We start from the raw sequence: 22,500 nt of genomic DNA, 5'->3' as shown, positions 1-22,500 counted from the left end.
CTCAAGCCTAAGAAAATGGAAATTGGGGAAAGTTCTAGGCAAATTGAAAGGTTACCATCTCAGGAAGAGCTAGATTTTATATTGGCAAGCTATAATACTATTAAGCCTGTTAATGAAAATGTTTTTTTTCACTTTCAAACACAACTACCAATGAACTTAGAACCAGCTATTCCAAATCCTTCAATCCACTCGTAAATAGACGAATGGTTAACTAATGAAATACAGTTCCAAAACAATCCCTATAAGCTTTTTCCTCAGTTCAATCCAGAACCTTTACCAAATCCACCAATGAGTAACGAGAATATGGCTGAACTCCGCCACTTTGGCAAAGAACTAATGGATACTGGGAATAGGATCCAATAGATTGGGGGACAGATCTCCTGGAAATACGATGAGAGGGAATGCCATTACTAGAATATCATCTGACAAAGGATAGGGGATTTATGGAACTGTGGTTGTGTAATAGTAATAGTAAAAAAATCAGTCTGTAAAATAACCTAAAATAAAACTTTGTAAGATAATGGTGTGTATTGATGCATACTATTAAATATAAATGGAAATCAAGAAATCAATAAGTTTGGCTACATGCGTATTGTGAAATTAATATAATTATTTTATGTATAATTGTTATTATTAATACTAATAAATATATTATCAGATGAAAAATGCTAATAATGAACCAGTTAATGAGGTTAATCAATCTGAGCAACAACCGGGGGATCAATATATGACTAGGCAGGATATAGAAAATATCGTTGCTCAAGGGATAGCCAACGCTATTCCAGCAATAGTTGCTCAAGGGATAGCCAACGCTATTCCAGCAATCGTTGCTGCTGTTAAAAATCCAATAGAACCACAACAAATCGTTCCTAGCAAACGTACTTCTGAAGATAACTTCAGTAATAGCGTAAACGGAGGCAATAATCATACTAATCATGAGAATGAACCACGGCAAGCTCCTCCCCCTAAGAAAAAGAAAGCTGCAACGCCTGGTTGCACTTACAAAAAATTTCTTGCTTGTAAACCCACTGAGTTTGCAGGCAATGAAGGAGTGACTGCGGCACTGCGTTGGTTAGAGAAAACCGAGGTAGTAATTGCCATAAGTAAATGTGCTCAGGATGATCAGGTCATGTACGCGTCAAACCTTTTCAAAGAAGGGGCGCTAGAATGGTGGAATACGGTGTTACAAGCAAAAGGAAGAAGGATGGCGTATGCTATGAACTGGGAAGAATTTAAGAGCTTTGTAGAAAGAAAATTCTGTCCCGAATATGAAAAGGAACAAATGACAAATAAGTTTTTAACCCACCGGATGGTGGATGTAGATTGTCGAAGGTATACCTCGACATTCTTCGAGTATGCTCGAGTAGTACCAACCCTGGCTTCGCCAGAGCCGGTACTTATTTCTCGTTATATTTGGGGATTGATTGCTGAAATCCGTAATATCGTCAAGGCTGCGAAACCTCGCACGATTGATGATGCGGTGGATTTAGCCAATACTCTGACTGACGAACTAGTACGGACAAGAGAAGAAAATAGAAGGAAGTAGCCCAAAAGATTACCCAAGGATTCCGTCCGGGTAACCATAACAATTTCAAGAAAGGAGGGAATGGGCAATCTTCCACTAGCCCATTTTGCAATTCTTGCAAAAGAAAGCATTTTGGAAGATGCAAAGGATATTGCAATTTTTGCAAAATTCCGGGGCATCAAGAAGAAGACTGCAGGAGGAAGAGATTTTCAGTCTGCTCCAACTGTGGAGAAGCTGGACATCTTAGGCCAGATTGTCCAAAACTGAACAAACTATCTAACAATAAAGCCAAACCTGCAGAAGAAGCAAAAAGGAATGTAAGAGCCTTCCAACTGACTGCTCAGGAAATCACTGGTACGTTCTTAGTTCACAACGTTTACACAAAAGTATTATTTGACTCTGGTGCAAACCAAAGTTTTATAAATATTTCATTCTGCCAAACTCTTAACTTACCTTTAACCAGCATTAGGCAAATTTCTACAGTAGAAACGGCAGATGGGAATTCAGTTAAAATAAATAAGGTTCTGCAAAACGTAGAAATAGAACTTTTAAGTCATAAATTTCTGCAACCCCATTATCTATGAAATTAGTTGAATTTGATGATGTGTTAGGAATGGATTGGTTAGTAAACAACCATACTTAAATTATCTGTGATAAGAATTCCATAGAAATTTGTGCACCCACTGGAGAAGTAATAATGATTACAGGAGATAAGCCATGTAAACCCATAAAGTTTATATCAGTAATGAAAGTTGCTAATTATGAACAAAAGCAAGGAATAGTATAAATAATTTCAGTAATCATTAATACCAAAGATAAAGAACCTAAGGAAATTTTTGTAGTTTCAGAATACTCAGATGTATTCCCAGAAGAATTACCAGGGTTACCACCAGATAGGGAGGTAGAATTTAGGATTCATCTAATTCCAGAAACTATACCGATAGCCAAGGCACCTTATCGGTTATCACCCACAGAAATATTAAAACTAAAAAATCAATTAGATGAATTATTAAGTAAAGGTTTCATACAACCTAGTTTATCCCCGTGGGGGGGGGGGAGGGCACCAGTGTTGTTTATTAAGAAAAAGGATGGTCCGATGAGAATGTATATTGATTATAGAGAATTGAATAAGGTTACAATTAAGAATCGATACCCATTACCTAGGATTGATGATCTTTTCGATCAACTTCAAGGAGCTAGATATTTTTCTAAAATATACCTACATTCCGGATATCATCAATTGAAAGTACAAGAGGAAGACATACCTAAAACTGCTTTCAGAACTAGGTATGGTCATTACCAGTTTACAGTCATGCCCTTCGGATTAACGAATGCACTTGCAACATTCATGGACAAAATGAATAGGATCTGTAAACCATATTTGGATAAATTTGTAATTATCTTCATCGACGATATACTTATTTATGCCAAAAGTCAGGAAAAACATTATCAGCACTTGCATGCACTCTTACCTTTGTTAAGAAAAGAGAAGCTTTTCGCCAAATTCTCGAAGTGTGAATTTTAGCAACCAGAAGTACAATTTCTAGGTCATATGGTGAATCATGAAGGTATTCACGTAGATCCTGATAAGATAGCAGCAATTACCAAATGGAAGGTTCCGCAATCCGCAATGGAAATTAGGAGTTTTGTAGGTTTAGCCGGATACTATAGACGGTTTATTAAGGATTTTTCCAAGATAGCTATATCATTAACTAAGCTAACCTGTAAAACAGTTAAGTTTGAATGAAGACCTAAACAAGAAGAAGCCTTTAGGATCTTAAAGCATAAATTAACAAATGCCCCAATCCTAGCCTTACCAGAAGGAACAGAATATTTTAAAGTATATGGTGATGCTTCAAAGCTAGGATTTGGATGTGTGTTAATGCAACGCAAGAAGGTAATTACGTATGCATCAAGGCAATTGAAAAAGCACGAAGAAAGCTATACCACTCATGACTTAGAATTAGGAGCCATAATTTTGCCCTTAAGATTTGGAGACATTGTCTGTATTGAAGTAAGTTTACTGTCTATACGGGTCATAAGAATTTAAGATATATATTTGAGCAAAAAGAATTAAACATGAGGCAAAGGAGATGGATGAAAATCCTAAGTGACTACGACTGTGATATTCAGTATCACGAAGGAAAGGCTGAAGACGGCTAGAGATCGCCAGAAGAGTTATACAGATAATAGACGAAAGCCGTTGGAGTGGCAAGTTGGAGACAAAATGCTATTGAAAGTATCTCCTTGGAAAGGAGTTGTTAGATTCGGTAAGAAAGGAAAGCTAAGTCCAAGGTACGTAGGACCATTTCCAGTGATCCAACGTATAGGACCAGTTGCTTATCGTTTACAACTACCAGGAGAGTTAGCTGGAGTACATGATGTATTTCATGTATCCAATCTCAAGAAATGTCTATCAGACGAATCTTTGGTAGTACCTCTCCAAGATATAAAGGTAAACGAAAAATTAAAATTTGTAGATAAACCTCTTCAGATAGAAGATAGAAAGATCAAATTTCTCAAAACACAAACGATTAGTGTTAGTTCAAGTAAAGTGGGATTCAAAGATAGGACCCTAATACACTTGGGCAGGGGAATCAGAAAAGAAGCGAAAGTATCCTCAATTATTCCAGTAAATCTCGAGGACGAGATTTTTATTAAGGTGGGGAGAATGTAACAACTCCTATCAAAAAGTCTTAATTATTATTTTAATTATCCAATAGGAAACCCTAATTAAGACACCCAAGTGATTCTGCACAAACCCTAAAAATTTCAGAACAATCAGAATCAGGATCAGGGCCCCTAAAACTCAGGGGAGTAAACCCTAGTTACGATTATCTAAATTATGTGCTGTCAAATTCGAATTTTTCAATTTCATCAACTCAGCAGGCCTAGTCCCACACGTGGCAACCCTATGACCATTAGGTGTCCCTTACGGACCGTAAGGGATAAAAGTCTTACGGTCCGTAAGCAATGTCAAATTTTGGCTATAAATAGCAGACATTGGCACTTGATATTCTGCGTACGTTCGACGAAGAAATTCGTTTTAGGCACGGAGTTACGTTCTGTTTACCATAATTAACACACACGGATCACTAATCGACGCCGCAATACAGGGTAATAACTCGATCGCTATTACGATTCAACGTCCGATCGATTGAAACTATCCAACGTATGATTAAGTGCTGCTCAAATTGAGTTTATACTTTGTCATTCGTCGTGATTTCGACTTGAATGTTTGAGTCCTGTCCGAACTCGGGCTATACTCTGTCATTCGTTGTGAATCCGCTGGATGTTTAAGTATCGCACTTTGTCAATCGTTGTGAGGGTTTAATCTCGTGAATTGTCGTAACTGCTGTATTAGTTACTAACCCAGTTTGTGTGCATTGTTATTAAAATTAGGTTAAACAAGGCTAAATCAGTAGGCTTATACACTGCTCGTTAAATCTGCAATATGAGTCATTCTCTTTTTATCAACTGTTTTACGATACTCCAAATTATTTTCAAAAGTTATAATTACAGGGACTAAGTCGTGGATATCTTAAATCACTGGCTAGTGGGGTATTGTGCACATTACTAATTTTCTCCCAGTTAGGTTCATTGACCTACTAGGGATAATCATCACTATTTGGGTTCATTGACCTAATAGTGGTATGACCATCGTCACCATTGTGACATGTCACCATTGTGACACGGCGCCAGATAAAAATAAGATATAAGCCATTGTAATCGCTCTTATGCTGTAATTAATAACTATGCATCATTTTATGTAAATAGAATGATTCACTCAGTATTTCCCGCTGACAAAACCTTTTTCAAACATGTTTCAGGTGATCTGTTATGATCCAGGAAAAGTGCCGTGAAGCACTACAAGCTTAAGAAAGTGGCTCAGGATAAAATAAAGAAACATGTTTTGTAAAATAAAAGATTTCTTCGTGAAATCAAATGATTGTAAATTACCGGGGTTTTATCCCGAGTTGTGAAATAAAATAATCGGAAAATATTTCAGTTTTAAAAAGATCCTGATAATAAACTTCCACTGTTAAACTCAATTAATTAAATACCACGGGATTTCTGTCCCGCGGCTCCTGAAACGGGTCAAACCGGGTCGGGGGCCGTGACACCATCTCCCGAAACTACCCCACCTTCGTCAATGTTCTGTCCCCTAGTCCCCATATTCTCAGACTCCCCAGAGGGACCCACCACCTTCTCAATATTGTGACATAAAAGTGAGAATCCCCATGCCCAAGATCCTCCTCTTGCATGGGAGCTACACCCATCACGTTACTAGACAACCCTTTGTCTTCCTCCACCCCTATCGCCTTCTGAGTCTCTCCACCTTCCCCTAGCTCGGCACTGGCCCGGTCCACAACCGGAGAAGACATCATCGGAGAATCGACCGCCGGGGAATCATAGTCCTCTCCTCCTAAACAATCGGGGACCCATACATCTTGATCTTCTTCGACCCAAACCCTAAACGTCCTATCCTTCCACTTTAAAGACACAACTTCTCTGATTCTTTGAGCCGGTGGGTCCTATCCTTCCACTTTAAAGACACAACTTCTCTGATTCTTTGAGCCTCACCGGCTAACACACCAATCTTAAACACCGAAAGATCACTGTCCTCGAACAGAGATTTAGGCACATGTAATACTTTACCGAACAGTTCTCCAACCTGCATTAGAACTTCTGCCTCCAAAAGGTTAAGAGGTATACCGTGTATACTTAGCCATGCCACCCTTTCCATTGGTAAAGACTGCCCTCCCCAAACCTCTAATTTCGAAAACCAGGGCCCCCATACCTGACGAGACTCCAAAAACTTGTTGGCCGCGTCCGCGTCGGAGAAAGAGATGATAACATAAAGACCTCCCAAGTACTGAAACCTGGCCACTTCCACCTTAGCAATTCTGAAAAGTTTGTCAAGGTCAACAAGGGTTTCCAAGTCAACCGATCTACCAATCACCGCAGAACCCACCAACTCTTTAAAAGCAAACAAACGATTAGGAACAACCACCGTTTTCTCCTTAAAACCCAAACCGTCCCCTCCAAACCTTCCCACAACATTAGTACTGTCAGGATCACTAGAAACTTTGGCCTTGCCCAAAACGTCCCGATACGATCTCTGATCTCGAACATTAAAACCCTTATCAGCAGTCTGACTGGAAGAGTTCATATACGTATTTCCGTCCTTCTTATGACCAGAAAAACCTGAGTTCTCCACCGCAAATTTTGCCACATTAACCATAAGCTTAGACGAGCCCATCTTGATTCCCATTAACCTACCTTCCAACTCTTTCGGATCCCTAACCCCCTTAAAGGAAACAAAACAAAATTTGTTACCTTTCTTGTCTCTCTTCCTAGCCACATAAACACTTGCCACCTCCCCAAAAACACTGAAAAAATCCCCAATATCCAAAGTGCTTCAAGTCTCCGGCAAGTTGGTGACGAAGAACTTCGTCAACCCGAAATTGGATTCCCCCATGCCCAGACCAAGAGTATACCCTGGCGGCGAGTGGGAGTTCCGAAGGACAAAACAGGAAGAAAGGTCAAACCCAAGATCCGGCGACCTCGCTCACTATGTTGATTTCACTCCTCCGTCGAGCCAACCGGCGATCGGTAAAAAAAAGGGAATAGAACACAAAAAGCACGCCCCAGCGGCGAATGGAAGTTTCCGAAGGACAAAATAGGGAGAAAGCTCAAGCCAATGACCGGTGACCTCGCTCGCTATGTCGAAATTCGGTTCGCTCCGTCGAGCCTCCGGCGGTCGGCAGTAGGGAGAGAATTAGGGTTTGTTATAGTGACTTTTAAAGTACCATTAGCTAAAACTAGGGTTTAAGACAAAGTTAGGCAATGTAATCAAAATGACAAAAAATAGGAAGAGTTTAGAGACCCAAAGGAAAAAAACTATATAGACTAAAATGACATTTTGAGGGACTAAAATAGCAATTTACTAATTTTTTTAAATGTATCACACCTTTTTATATGACCGAGAACATTAAAGTACTTTAACGATCAATAATTCAAAGGCCAATTCAAATCGTTGGTAAATGATAACATTGTAATTTGAATTTGGGATATTAAATGGATTAAACAAAAGAAATATGAAACAGAGAGAAAATACGAAGAAATCAAGAATGTAATCATGTTGTGTTGTGAGTTGTGACATATGGAGGGTTGTAAGATTAAAGGTTTGGTGAATCTTTAGACGGAAAGTTTGTTTAGGTGAATTGTTTGACGAAAAGTTCATTTAGCTAATAAATGAACGAAAATGACATTTTTTTCTTTAATTCAATAAGCGAACATGAACATGTCCTATTAGGTTCTTTACATTCACCCTGTGCTTATAGCTCAGTGGTCATGGAAATGAGGGAAGACTCCTGGCCGAAAGAAAGGTCTCGAGTTCGATTCCTGATCCACCCGGGTTTTACCGGCTCTGCATTGTCGTGCCCTCGGGCGGGTGTAGGGTCGGGTTTTCCCCAGAACTGGTGGCATGGTGGGCTAGGGGCTCCGTGCGTGCAGGTTGGGCTGCCGCGGGCTACCTTTCGGCCAATGGGTGCCGCGTATGGAGTACCCGGCGATTCTTATGTTGGATATATTGATTAGCTATTAGTTGTGTGTTTATACCTGTTTACATACACTCGTTTAGATATATTGATTAGCTATTAGTAATACTAATGGACCTATCATGCATTGGCTCATCAACCCCATCAAATTTTAGAACCAAGCATCGGGTACTTTCTACACTGTGACATCGACTCCCTCGTGAATAGCGATTCGACCACATGAATCGCTGATTCATCAACCATTAGAAGAAGTGATTCAACATCAAGCATTAGAGATTCACACCATCATTCATGGTAGCTAATCCGTTATCAATCTATGCCCAGCCGATTGGAAGGCCTAGTATACGTTGCGCTGTTATCCCACTTGTACTCTGTTAAATTCATTTTCAGTGTGATCTCTCGCTGTGTATCACCTTTTATTTATATATCATCATAATCCATAAACACATCCATTGAAGATCTGGTAGATGTAACATAAAAGACTTCATTTGCAGTGTGGATGGAATGTTTTTGTCATATTGCATACTTTTAGAGTGCACAAAGAAATTTGGAAGCCTACACTGTAATATCCAAACTTGCTATTATCATAGACAATGAAACCAAAAAGTTCTCATCATATTGGCGGAGTAATGAAAATCCAAAATAAAACATTGCATTCTTTCATATGTTTGGTAGCAAAATAAATAAATAAAAAAGAAATAGACCCAAAAAAATGTACAATTAGAATCACCACATCAAAACACATGCAACATCTACAAAGGGAATGAATGTCCAAATCCATAAATCTCCTGCAACATAAGTTGTACAAACAATCTGCGGACCGACTTCCAGAAAACCAGCAATGTTACCTTTCACACAGTAAAAAAAATGAATTTGCACTTCATTACTGAAAAAAAAAAAAATAACAGTTTCAAAAACATTACATCCTTTCTAATCGAACAAGTTGTATCACGTATCCAAATACATAAGAAAATACAGATTCAATTTTTAATCAAGTTCGGACTCTTAGTTTGTGATTCATATAAATAACGAATTAACGATTACCTGTGAAACTTAACAAGCCTGTTTCGGTAGCGATTTTGAAACTCCATCGATAGCTATGTTTCCCATTCCGGCCTCCATAGCTTCCCGCGCATCCATCTCTCGAGTTTTCTCACACGTCTTATTATTATTATCATTATCACTGGCTATAGGAGTAGAATCAACAGCAGGAGTCAAACTGTAAGGTGGTCCTCCGGTCAACCATCGGTGACTAAGACATTCAGCAGCTGTGGGCCTTTTCTCGGGAGCAAAGTCGAGTAATGGAACAAGAAAATCGGCCAAATCCGTTGCGTCTTGTTCGCGAAACTCGTATTTCTCCTTTAGTACTTTATGTAGAGGCCAAAACCGTAATCGCCTGATGTGCCTTAAATCCCCGTGCCTGTTGAAGAATTCACGAGAGTAACGCCCGCCTAACGCTATCTGCAGAAAATTGATACAGTCGTCAAGTTATATATACACACATACGTTATCAAATATTTATGAAATAATATTATTGTTATTACTAACCTTTCGAGGCATCATACCAAGAAGTTCCATCATTAGGGCCAAGTGATCCTGAAACGTTAATAAACCAAATACCAATATCATGTACTTGCATGAATTAAACAAAAAAAAAAAGTAAGACTACAATTAGGGTTGCTAACGAACCGAACGTTCAGCGAATAGTTCAGTGGGAAGTCCGATTGTTTTCGTTTGTTTAATAAATGAACGAACACGAACAAGAACTTTCGTTCGTTTGGTTAAATGAACGAACATGAACAGATGCCCGTTCGTTCATTTATGTCCGTGAACGTTCGATAACGTGTTTGTTTTTATGTTCGATAGTTTGTTAGTTTTTTAATTTTTATATTTTATTTCAATACTTCAAAATTCTGACTAATAAATATTTAGTATCTGTGTATTATATATTATGTTCATAAACGCTTGTCTGTGTTCGTTTGCTTTCATTTGTGTTCGAGAACATTAGTTTGTGTTCGTTCGTGTTCATGAACGTTCGTTACCTAAAATTAACAAACAAACGTGAACACGTTCATTTCCTTAACGAACGAACACGAACAAGGTCTTGTTTGTGTTCGTTTATTTTCATCTGTGTTCATGAACATTAGTTTGTGTTCGTTCGTGTTCATGAACGTTCGTTACCTAAAATTAACAAACGAACACAAACGAACGTGATCACATTCATTTCCTTAATGAACGGACACAAACAAAGCCTGGTTTGTGTTCGTATGGTTCGTTTGCAGCCCTAACTACAATTGCTGGGAATTATACCTCATCTCTATCGTAATTGTCGCCACTGTGAGGATCAAATAAAACATCACCCGTTGCAAGCTCAAAGCATATGCACGCAAACGACCACAGATCCGCAGGGGTCGAGTATTTCGATCCCAGTAAAACCTCCGGACACCTGTATTGTCTGGTTTGGATATCACCGGTAAATTGCTTATACGTCCAACATGCATTACCAAAATCAACCAACTTGCATTTAACATCAACTTCCCCCAAAAGCCTCTGCCGTGTAGAACGGCTACCTCTTCCACGAAGTTGATTTCCTTGGCGGGAATCCCTCGCTTCGGATAGATTCCTCGACTCGGTTTTCACAACCGATGACGTGGCACGTTCTTCAAGGGCGTCACCGTTACCGGTTTTCTCATTGTCCGCTTCGGCTTCTTCAACGTCATCCTTTCCGACGCCATTTTGGGCGGCCTTTTTAGCCTTTTTCTTAATTTTCTTTTTCTGATTCTTCGTAAGATCGCTATTTGAAACCTTGACTTCTTTCGAAGCACTAGCATTGGTCGAACTCGAATTATTATCCTTGCTTGATGACGGAATAATGGGTGCGCCTGCTTTTGTTCTATCTCTTTCGGGATCAATCATGGACAGAAGTAAAATATTTTCTGGCTTAAGATCCGTGTGGATAATAGACAGTTGACGATGCAAGTAATCCAAACCACCTAAAATGTGGAAGCAGATTTCCTTAACCTTGTGAAGGGGAACGCCACGGTAGTCGGAATACTTGATTAACGTTAACAGGTTATCGCCCAAATACTCGAAGACCATGCATACATGCTGCCCGTTTGGTCCAGAATGTTTGAAGTGATCCAGAAGCTTTACCACACACCGTTTGTCGTCTGGGTCACCCTCAGCTATTTGCTTTAAGATGGTGATTTCATCCATTGCTGCCTCGGTATAGTGTTGAGCACTCTTCTGAACTTTTAAAGCTACATATCTCTGCAAAGCAAATTCAAACTGTTGTTTTAGTTCTTTTGCGCCAAACATCGTATGATCGAAAGCAACACAACAGGCATCGATTTACACTAACACAAACTCAGAATTTAATTTATAAGAACAAATCACTTGCTGACTACAATCATTCTGCCTTATGTTCAGTAAAACTAAACAGGCAACACATATTGATAGGGTCTGGGGAGGGTGGGATACGGGCAAACCATACCTCTATCCCAAAGAATAGAGTGGTTGTTTCCAGAGAGATCCCCAAAGCCAAAACCCTATCTGGACATGAAAAGTATATTAGCAACATAGTAGTTCCTCACATGGAATCTAAAGCGCAGTAAACAAAATAACTAATAAGACTACAAATATAGTATTATCAAGCTACCAATACGTATGATAGACTGATAGTGCAAAAAAAATCATAGAGTTATAGACACGAAGGCAAGATGAAGGTAACATGCAAAGACCACCAAATCTCCAAAAGCATAGGTAAAGCTACACTCCTAACAGTTTAACACAAAAGCTAAGGCAAATCAGTACCCTCCCCAACCATAATCCTACGCAGTGTTGTAAAAATCAGGACTAGTTGGGGATCAATCGCTATTCGGCCGGTCACTGAGTAAATTTTGGTTAATCAGTCTTCTAATCGGTAGTCAATCCTAATAGGCCCTAGTCAGACCTAATCGTCGGGCCAAAATCAGTACACTTCGGCCCAAACCTGTAAATTTCGGCCAGTTTCCAACCAACAACGTAGATTCCGGCGATTAGTCCTGTAAAATTAAAAAAATGGGTCGAGGAGGGGTTAAAACCTGCCTACTTAAAATATTTACCTATAAAAGTGTGTATGTATATATAAAACTGAAAATTACACATAAAATCCCAATCCGACTCATCCTGATTAATCGCTAGTCGGTACCCCACCAGCCGCCTAGTGCCTAGCGATTTTTTAAACCATGATCCACTAACACCTCATTTCTTATCCGCTCCGACCTTGCTGAAATAATATATAACCACTATATAAACCATACTTTTGCAAACTAGAATATACTCAATACACAAACATACACAACCGAATCAAGTCAAATGTGGCGAAAAAACAGAAATAATAAAAATAAAAAGAATACCGATTTCTGAGTGTCCCAAGCGAGCCAAACGGTTGAAAAATGACCCCAACCGAGCTTGCTCTGAACAACATATCTGGAATGCTTAAACTTATCACCAACACGAACTGCATGATAACCTCCGCGCCTGTAATCCTCTGTTCCTTCGTCTTCAGATGTGCAATCACTGGTCTCGCTTCGATCGTCTCCGTTTCTTCTGTTATTATCTTCCGCCATTGAAGAGGATGGAACAGGGAGATTGAATGTGTGGCTTCAAACAAAATGGATGCGATCGATCTGGAGCTGAAAGTTGAAACCCTAGAATGGAGACTCTAAACTAGGGTTTCTGCTTGCTCTGTTTTTCTTTTTGTTGTTATGTGGTGGATGGAGAGAAGATTACTTGGTGTTTATTTTATTTTGGATATGGAAATAGTATTTTAATTTTGAGATAATATTTTTAATAAACATTTAATGAAAGTTTTTTCTTTTCTTTTTGATATGTATCATCTATTTAAGGACCAGCCTAAGGTGTTTAAATAAAGGTAGAACGGCGTGTTTAACTTTTTAGTCTGAGAAGCTTAACTCTTTCGATAGAAACTAGGATGTTTGATAACTAATTCGGCTCATAGCCCTTCTGGTTAAGAAATAAGCTAGGTGATATTTGGATATGCATCCAATTTTGAGGTTTGCAATTCTTTAGGTGGTTGATTATACTCTATAATTCGTTGTTCAAAAGAACGTATCATGTATTTGTTTTTGTTACATATCTAATTAAAAGTATTAAATTATACGTTAATATAGTTTATAGAGAACCAATTTTAAGTAGAGAATTACCAAAAAACACATAATAGACTTGTTATGGACATATAATATGAGTTAGAAAGAGAGTTAGGTAAGTGGTTACAAAATCATTTTATGTTTTCCGGTTAAAGCAAATGATACAAGTGTATCTTACGGCTCTAGGAATCCTATGCTTGAAATTCGCTATGTAATTTAACATCCCTTTATAAAATGTAGTCATTTATAAATAACTATACCTTTTTATTATAAATATTAACTTCAAACTATCTATTTAGTTATCGTTATTATATTAAGATTATTAAGTGCTCATCGGTTAATTTAAACAAAATGTGGATACAGTCATACAAATATAAAATTAATGACCACTGGTGTACCTTTTATCATTGGAAAGGAAGACAAGAAATCTCCCAGAATACTAATAACCTATTAATACGAATACTTTATAATATTATATGTGATGACATTATTTATCTATACTAGTCATGTTCATGGACAATTATTCCCATTTTAAAAGAGAAATTATGTTGTTTTGGAGAACAATCCAACTAAGATGGCTTTTAGGAAAAGCAACTATGATTTCTCAACAAAAATATATTAGTCTTAAAAGAAAATCAATTTATATATAACAAATAGTGAGATAAAGAAACAAAAACAATTACATAAAGTTTTAACGTTTTATGCATCATATTCAAAACAATATGTATAAGTTAATTACATAACTCTTAGAGTTATCAACCGTCCCAAAATAACGTTTTATACATTATATTCAAAACAATATGTATAAGTTCATTACACAACTTTTAGAGTTATCAAGCGTCCCAAAACAAACCCTTAAATATAAATTAATAAATATTTTCTTTCATATGAAGAGTTAGCAAACCCAAAGATACGATACTTGTTTATTTATTCTGCCTTCTTGGACCAGACAATGAATTGGTGTTTGGGTCAACATTGTCCAAGTCCAATCATCACACCCACCAGTTGCTGGAGTTGACCGGCTTCTATTGCTTGAAAAGTCCCCCAATCACATTGAAGGAATACAAAAATATCTTAAAATTTGCCAAGCCATAGTCTAGTGGCATCTTCAAGGTGAGATAAGGCTTTGGAATCAATAGGTCGGGCCTGTGTTCGATTTCCACAAGAGGAGTTTTTCCCATATTTACTGGGGTTCCTCCTGAACTAGTGTATAAGTATTATGCCTAGTGGAGATGGATATGATCAGGTTTCGCTGGTGGCACGATGATACTCCAGTGATTCGTCAGTGATCCAAATTTGTCGTTCAAAAAAAATTCTGACCCAACAACCATTTCTTCACAACTGTATGGTCAACTTATAATACACCAAGATAAACTTACCAAATCAGTCCATTTCTTAAGTCGTGATCGCGTGACGTACTATATACATTATATAAGTCGTGATCACGTGACATACTATAAACATAGGACGAAAATGCATTATTTAGATTGGCACGTTTGGTCGAGTTTTAATTTTTGGCATGTGTTGTTGCTTGTAATCTTTTTCTAGCGTCTTACTAAATCGTGAAATAAATTTGCCGTTAAAAAAAACCGGGTGACGTACTATAATTCATAGAAAAAAAAAGATGAAACATAAAACACAAATAAAATCAGTGTGTATTTCTTTATATATACCTTAGTGTGTATAAACATCAATGTTATGCATCAAGTACTATGTAACCAGTCCAAGCAAAAAAAAATGAAGAAACATGTTAAAAATCCAGATAAAAACCGACAACAAGGGACTACAAAGAAAAACCGCCGATTGTCATCGCCAAGTGTAATATAGAAGCAAGAATAAAAACCGCGGTCAACTCATAACGAGTAATCTGCAACGACGTGCCAGCGTTGAACTGTCCAGCGTTTACAACTTCACTTCTGCCGCCTCTTGAGGTGGAAGACACGTTTACAGACGTTGAACCTTGCAAACACGATTTTAACAATTGTCAAAACATATAAAAACCAAACACTATATGTTCTGTTACCATTGATTATATGATGATCACTTTCAAGATTCACATCTAAACACCACATAAAATATTTTATATAGCTATGTAAAGAACTTACAGTCATAATCCGCCCATCCGATTCGTTGACCACCCAAATCATAAACAATAATCTTGTCCTTAAGAACGAGGTCTGCAACACAAGACAAGAACAAATTTAAAAAAAAAAAGCCAAAAATATTGTCGGAAACTTGGAAAACATTTTCGGTTGCTATAAATATACCTCCTAAAATAGTAATTCCTTGATTGGAGATTGTTTGAAAGCCAATGCACCACACCTCAGCCCCGTTCTACAAACACATTTTTTCGTTAAAATAAACGAACAAAGATGATTTTATATTATCATAAATGTCATATAACGTACCACAGAATTCTGTTGAAGAAGGTAGTCCTGAGGTCTTAAATGCATTGAAGCACCACCCGCAAAGTTCAAGCTTACAGTCGGGAATATGCTAGAGACACTGCAAATAATGTTAAAAGCTTCGTGTTATATTACCAAAAATAAATACTACATTATAATAAGAAACATTAATCATAATATCGCCTTTTGTCTTGATATACTGACATATAATAGCAATACTTATGTATATGTTCTTACTAGGATACCATTATACATTGTAACATACAAAACATATTACAAACTGGTTAAGAATTAAATATGTTAAGGCGTATGAATTATCACACAAGCGCGTTCCAAAAGATGAGAAACAACCGTGCATGAATCATTTTAGAACCTAAATTTACTAAGATCAATAGCTTTTCAAAGTATATGATGTCTAAAACCACTTTATATTTGGGCAAATTGCTAATAAGGAACAAAAGGGTACGAGTAAAATCATCAATGAACTATGAGGGGGCGTTTGGTTTGCAGGAATTCAATGGAATTTAAGAGAATTGGAATTTGAATTTCATCTCGTAAGATGTTTGGTTCACAGAATTTGATGGAATTGGAATCCCAATTCTAATCTTCATGTGTTTGGTTGACAATGGAATTGGAATTGGAATTAGGCATGAATTCCTTCAAATTCTTTTAACTAAAGGAATTCAAAATCCTTCCTATATGTGAACGAATTAAAATAAATTCATTGGAATCTTCGACCGTTTCGACCCGCACCGTTTCAACCCGTACCATTTCCACCCGTACCGTTTCGACGCGAACGGTTTCGACTCGTACCGTTTCGACGCGAACGGTTTCGACCCGTAACGTTTCGACGCGAACGGTTTCGACCCGTAACGTTTCGAGTCGAACCGTTTCGACGCGAACCGTTTCGACCGGTACCGTTTCGACCCGTACCATTTCGACGCCAACCGTTTCGACCCGTACCGTTTCGACCCGAACCATTTTGACACGTACCGTTTCGACCCGTGCCGTTTCGACGCGAACCGTTTCGACCCGTACCGTTTCGACCCGAACCGTTTTGACACGTACCGTTTCGACCCGTACCGTTTTGAATAGAAACGTTTCGACGCGAACCGTTTCCACCCGTGCCGTTTTGACGCGAACCGTTTCTAATCGAACCGTTTTGACGCGAATCATTTCCATCCGTACCGTTTCGAATCGAACCATTTTGACGCGAACCGTTTCGATCCGAATTGGTGGTTGTGAGTGCCGGGGTGATGGATTCCAAATTATTTGACAACCAAACATAACAAAAATGGAATTGAGATTCCAATTCCAATTGGAATGTTTAAATTCCAAATCCAATTCCTTCAAATTCTAATTCCTATACAAATTCCAATTCCAATTCCAAATCATTCCGCGAACCAAACGCCCCCTGAGATTATATGGTAAGAAAGTAAACCTTGAGGTAATTAAATAACACCGATTGCCCTTTGAAATAAGCGGTTGTACGGACTGTGAAACCGACTGTGTAATCTGCAGAAACAAAAGTGAAACCAACATTAAGGTAACATTTGACTGGACATATAATAAAGTCAACATGTTTGACCATTAGTCAAACATCAAAAAACCCATAATGATGTCAAAAACCCGTATACGATCACGGTCGACCATCTTCTTCTTTGGGCGGGACGACTCGGCATCAAGCTCGTTATACACCGACACAAAATATTTTAGCGTCTCATTGTCGGAAGACGACTCGGTATCGCTATTGCTAGAAATCGGAAACGTCGAATCCGTAGGGAAATCCATTTGAGAAAGATGTAGATTGTGTGAAATGGGTTTATGTTTTTGATGTGTGTAAAATGGTTTAAAATGGAGATATATATAAAAGGTTTAAAGGTTTTTTTTTTTTTTTTTTTTTTTAATAAATTACTGTTGAATAACGGTCGAATATATGCCAACGTTCAAATTCTTTCAAACTTCAACGCGTTATAACTTCAACGCGTTTCAAATTTCATGCGTGATACAAATGGAGGCGGCGGTGTGCGTTATAAAATAATGCGTGATGGCACCTCCATCACGGACCGCCCCCTCCGCCCTAAGTGTTTTGCAACCACTCTTAACAGTAACACATACAGAAGACAAAATCACCAGAAATATTGGCATAATATATATTTTAATATTTTGAAGTTTTATACTTACAGCATCCACAAATGGCGTATAAGCAGCTTCAGCGAGGTATGCCAGAGTTGTTCCCGAATCAATTATGGTTCCACCTTGGTTGTCTGATATTGCAAAAGTTGACGGGTCAATGGGCAACGTTTGACCATTCACAGAAATACTCTGCAAGTTTACATTGTAATGCGGCCTGAAAACGTGCATAAAACGGAAATAAGAGTTAGCGCGTCTAAGAATATAACAACTTTATTCCCCTATAAATGCAAATGTTTTGACCATTTGACTCATTTTAATTTATCTAAGCTTTTTTTTATATAACCTAAAGCAGCTCATCCATAAGTAAACGAGTTGAAACTACGCTACAACAACGGAAAGAAACTTACTGTGATTGAACGAGTGGCGTAAAAACCATATCCGGATCGAGTATTTGACCGATTATCAAAATACCGCCACCACTGCCACTGCCAACAAGGCAATGAGAGAACGAGTCAGGAGCAATCCCTTGTGAAGAAAGTTGTGAAATTATCGACAAACCATTTTGACCAAACCCAAAGATTCCTTCAACCGCTCTATCGGTTTTCGTCAAATCTCCGCTTTGAGACGTGCTACAACTGTTGCATCAACCCGTAAAACACTAAATCAACAACCGGTCGATATTCGATACTTGTATTAATCTGCAACTCTAAAAGGTGTAAAGTTGCGGATAACTCACCCAAATACAACATTGGCTGAAGAGTTTGATGTCGCCGAATCAAGACCGATTGTGTTCAAATGCATGTAATCCGATACATAATAACCCGAAGTCCCACTACCATCTCCATACTGAAAATTGTAACTGCACTGCTTATTGTTACAGCCTGAATCAGATGACCGGCTCGCTTGAGAACAACGTTGGTCTGAACAACTAATCACGGAGCTTGTGGATGAGCTCGACGGGTCATAGAAATCCATCGGAATCTGTCACAAAGAAACACAACATCATCAGTTCATAAGTTCATCACTTCAGGTTATTTAAGTTATAATAACTAAGAAAGTAAGAAGCATACTTGGAGTCCGCTCGACGTTGGGCAGCCGTTGCAAGGGGTGCAACTGACCCATAAAACATCACTTCCGGTGTCGATTTGTACGTAATAATCCTTTGGTGGAGATCCTAACTGAACTTTTGTATAGTAAAGCCTACATATATAATTATAATTTCAACAAATTAAGAGTTAAACCCATGAAAGGACCCTACTATGTATTGCATGTAATGTGTGTATTAGAGTTTGAACACCTGACCCTGAAGATTTATAAACTTACTTAGAAAATATTGATTTATATATGTTGCATTTGAAAAACAAGTGAAAAAAATGAGTATTTGAAAAAACAAGTGAAAAGAATAAAAGATAGTATCTGAAAAACCAAGTGAAAAGAAAAAAAAATGGGTATTTGAAAAACCAAGTGAAAAAAAAATGAGTATTTGAAAAACCAAGTGAAAAAAAAAAATAGTATTTGAAAAACCATGTGAAAAGAAAAAAAAATGAGTATTTGAAAAACCAAGTGGAAATAAAAAAAATAGTATTTGAAAAACCAAGTGAAAAGAAAAAAAAATGAGAATTTGAAAAACCAAGTGAAAAGACAAAAAAAATGAGTATATGAAAAACCAAGTGGAAATAAAAAAAAATAAATTATAGCTTTTAGTTTTACCAGTTACAAAGATAAATTTTTCACTATTTACCCTGCTTGACTCGAACGAAAAATTCAAGTGTCCATCAAAAAACCTACCATGATGAAAAGAACAACCTTTCCGTGGTCATACTACCTCAAAACCTTATTGTAGCGTTAGTTTTACCCTTTAAAAAGAAAAAAATTACATTATTTATGTGATCCGACCTGACCAAAACGAAAATTCGGATGCCCAACCCTGGTGAATAAAAAAGAACGGGCTGGCCACCGGTTAAATGTTTTAAAACCTAGTTCAAACCGGCCGGTTGTACCGGTTAAACCACCCGACACACCCGGTTGAACCATCCGATACGTCCGATTAAACCATTTCTGAGCTAAATCCGGTACGATATAAAAACCGGAGTTTAAAATTGGCTTAAAAGTAAGCAGGAATCTTTTCAAATTATAACATAAACAACTCTTAACACGATTCAACATAAAACAATCAAAATCAAAGAAATTCAAAATTCAATTACCCAACACGATACGGATCATAAGTCCCTTGAACACGAAAATCAACAACATCTGGATTACCATCCTGCTGCTGCAATATCCTCCGGTGTCTCAACCCATCTCTGTTTCTAAGTTCACCCAATTCCACTCGATTATCCGCCGGAAAAGCTCTCTCCAGCGTCATAGTCGCCGGAAATTCACCAACCACAACCACAGCCTGTAACAACACCAACACAACGGCGCCGGTCAACATCAAAGTCGCCGGAATTCGACCATGAAAAGATTCCGGCATATCTGTTTTTTTATACTCTGTTTTTGCTCTGTTTTGGGATTAATTTTTTATGAATTAAGTGGAAAAAGTGACAATTGGGTATTGATTTTGGTGGGTTTTGGTGGGAATTTGAGGGGAAAATGAAGCGAAAATTGAAGAATGTGGTGGTTTGGTTTTGGGGTGATGAAACAGGAGTTTGAAAACTGTTTTTCGCTGGAAAAATCAACGCAATTATCCTGTTAATTAAATACTCTGTTTGGTTTGGCCGACAATTTTAGGAGTTTTTTTTAAAACATGTTTTGTTTTTGGTCCTTTGTCTATGGTTTAACTTGCACTTTTGGAATAAAGTGTGAATTATTAGCTTTTTGATGATTGTGGCATGTTGGGTGTATTATCTTTGTTGATTCAATGATTTGAGGTTGTTAGAACAGAAATATTGGGTTATATTTAAGAAAATATGTCGTGTTTCAGATAATAATGTAGGTATTTTCGGCAACAATATTGTTAAAGATTTGAAGTTATGGTGATAGGTTAATCCAAATAGTGTATGGTCATGACTCATGGGATTTAGTTTTATGATAGAAAGGATTGTTTTATATTTCTCTTCTTTGAATAACATAGAATTTAAAAAACGTGTTAAAGTGAACAAGTGTGACTTTTTCTTTAGTTGAACCTCCATCTTTTACCTTGGAAATTCAAATAAATGACTGAAATTTTATACAATGAAACTATTCCTTGCTTAGAATCGTAAACCATTGATAGCAAGGTTTCATGCTTTGAAATGAATGTGGTGATGAACAGCTATTGGCGTCTGACTAAATGACACGGTATAAGTATTAATAAGTGTGTTGATTCAACTCGAAGATTTACATCAATTTCCATTTGTATGAAATGGATACAAAAAATTCATGAACAAACTATAGCTTTAAAACAAGATTCTTTAGACCCACTAATTTAAAAGACCTCTTAAATTTACAATTGTTTAAAAAGGTTAATTATATGATAATGAACATGTTCTAACCAGGGGCGGTTCTTAGAAGGGTGGTGGCAGGGCCACGGCCCGGGCAAGTTTTTCGGCCGTAGTGTTAATTTTTCGCATTTCGATCGAAATTTTTTATATATACTATGTTTGGCCCGGGCTTGCCCGGGCTTTTTTTAGTGCCCGTGTCTTTCGGTCCTGGCACGTTCAACGGGCAAGATCCGCCACTGGTTCTAACGTGTAATTTTCTAACATTCAGATTTTCCGTTCGAGTCCCTGAATAGGTTGTGTCGCTCAAGTGCAAGATGGCACAATCATATATATGATTATTGGTCATGCCATGAGAGATTTTGTCATAACAATATAACATATTATGTAACACTTAAGCATACAAAATATCCTCCAAAACAAGAAAGTAGGATAAAGTTAAGGGGTCTGAGGTTCATTAAAACTCAAAAGAACCCAAATGGAACATTCCTAAAAAATGAAAATTGAAATAAATTTTGCGTGTATGCCATCATCATATACGTGTACACCACCCCCTTTCTCTCCCTTTCGATTTTGACCGAAAGCATTGAAGACTTGTACTATGTTCATAATTTATCGTACCCTACTAGAAATTATTTATTTATATTTTTAGATATTGTTTTGAATGAACTTTGACTTGGTAAATTTTATTTTCTCTGTCATTAATATTTTTGTTGTCAACGAGTCTATAGGAAAGTAAGTAAACTAATCCAACGATTGTGATTTTCTTCAAATCGACGCCGGTTTGGCATTTGTCAATTTGACTTCTCTTTTCTTTACTAGTAGCTGATGCCCCGCCCGAGTTGCGGAGCGATACCCGAATAATTCCCAACCAATTAAAAAAACAGTATTATAGTTTCGCTAGAAGTAAAAAGGGTGTTAGGCAGCTCTTTGACACGATTTTTAGCTAGGGGCAAAGTCATATTTTTATTTTTACTTGAGAGAAAATCAATTTTTTTCCTGAGGGTAAAATCCGAATTTTTAGTTAGAGGAAAACCATATTTTTATTTTGCACTGGGGGCAAAAACATAATTTTGAATTGAGTGTGATATCTTAATTTTGAACCGAGGGGAAATTCATAAATTTTAGCTGGGGGCAAAAGGATAAATTTATTTTGAACTGGGGGCAAATACGTAATTTTAAACTGTGGGCAAAACCGTAATTTTAAAGTAGGTAAAAAATAATAAACTGGTGTAAATTTGTAATTTTGAGCCGGGGGGAAAAATTATTTTGAACTGGGGCGAAAACGTAATTTTGGATGAG

At 37.5% G+C, this 22,500-nt stretch overlaps 2 protein-coding genes across 4 annotated transcripts; both read right to left on the bottom strand.

Annotated features, from left to right (window-relative positions):
• Positions 1–8,682: 8,682 nt before the first annotated feature.
• Positions 8,683–12,966, bottom strand: LOC110868541 (serine/threonine-protein kinase SRPK). Of its 3 annotated transcripts, none has more exons than XM_022117735.2 (5): positions 12,486–12,966; positions 10,399–11,358; positions 9,637–9,684; positions 9,133–9,549; positions 8,683–8,974 (listed from the first exon to the last, which is right to left on the bottom strand). In XM_022117735.2, the coding sequence occupies exons 1-4, from the start codon at positions 12,696–12,698 to the stop codon at positions 9,142–9,144; spliced, it is 1,629 nt and encodes a 542-aa protein (XP_021973427.1). In that variant the 5' UTR covers positions 12,699–12,966; the 3' UTR covers positions 8,683–8,974; positions 9,133–9,141. The 3 variants fall into 3 exon arrangements, with proteins under 3 accessions (XP_021973427.1, XP_021973428.1, XP_021973426.1); XM_022117736.2 differs by having other exon boundaries at positions 8,683–8,936; XM_022117734.2 differs by having other exon boundaries at positions 8,683–9,549.
• A 1,904-nt stretch (positions 12,967–14,870) lies between these two features.
• LOC110868542 (aspartic proteinase-like protein 2) lies at positions 14,871–20,448 on the bottom strand. Its single transcript, XM_022117737.2, has 10 exons — positions 19,984–20,448; positions 18,850–18,979; positions 18,516–18,760; positions 18,187–18,414; positions 17,828–17,993; positions 17,085–17,158; positions 15,647–15,743; positions 15,506–15,572; positions 15,344–15,415; positions 14,871–15,197 (listed from the first exon to the last, which is right to left on the bottom strand). The coding sequence occupies exons 1-10, from the start codon at positions 20,250–20,252 to the stop codon at positions 15,022–15,024; spliced, it is 1,524 nt and encodes a 507-aa protein (XP_021973429.1). The 5' UTR covers positions 20,253–20,448; the 3' UTR covers positions 14,871–15,021.
• Between the last annotated feature and the right edge of the window lie 2,052 nt (positions 20,449–22,500).

This window comes from Helianthus annuus, chromosome 7, assembly GCF_002127325.2.
Source record: "Helianthus annuus cultivar XRQ/B chromosome 7, HanXRQr2.0-SUNRISE, whole genome shotgun sequence".
In the NCBI taxonomy this organism is placed as follows: Eukaryota; Viridiplantae; Streptophyta; class Magnoliopsida; order Asterales; family Asteraceae; genus Helianthus; species Helianthus annuus.
The sequence above is the reverse complement of the archived record's forward strand: the minus strand, read 5'-3'. Positions and strand labels throughout refer to the sequence as shown.

What these genes read in the sequence shown, in the direction of transcription:
- LOC110868541 (XM_022117734.2), bottom strand. Translation starts at nt 12,698, where the DNA reads ATGGCGGAAGATAATAACAGAAGAAACGGAGACGATCGAAGCGAGACC. An exon ending in CTTGGGACACTCAGAAATCG is followed by an intron (nt 11,359 to 12,485) that starts GTATTCTTTTTA and finishes TTTGCTTTGCAG; the next exon opens with AGATATGTAGCTTTAAAAGT. An exon ending in ACAATTACGATAGAGATGAG is followed by an intron (nt 9,685 to 10,398) that starts GTATAATTCCCA and finishes TTAACGTTTCAG; the next exon opens with GATCACTTGGCCCTAATGAT.
- LOC110868542 (XM_022117737.2), bottom strand. Translation starts at nt 20,252, where the DNA reads ATGCCGGAATCTTTTCATGGTCGAATTCCGGCGACTTTGATGTTGACC. An exon ending in TATGATCCGTATCGTGTTGG is followed by an intron (nt 18,980 to 19,983) that starts GTAATTGAATTT and finishes TTATATATGTAG; the next exon opens with GCTTTACTATACAAAAGTTC. An exon ending in ATACGCCATTTGTGGATGCT is followed by an intron (nt 17,159 to 17,827) that starts GTAAGTATAAAA and finishes TTGTTTCTGCAG; the next exon opens with ATTACACAGTCGGTTTCACA.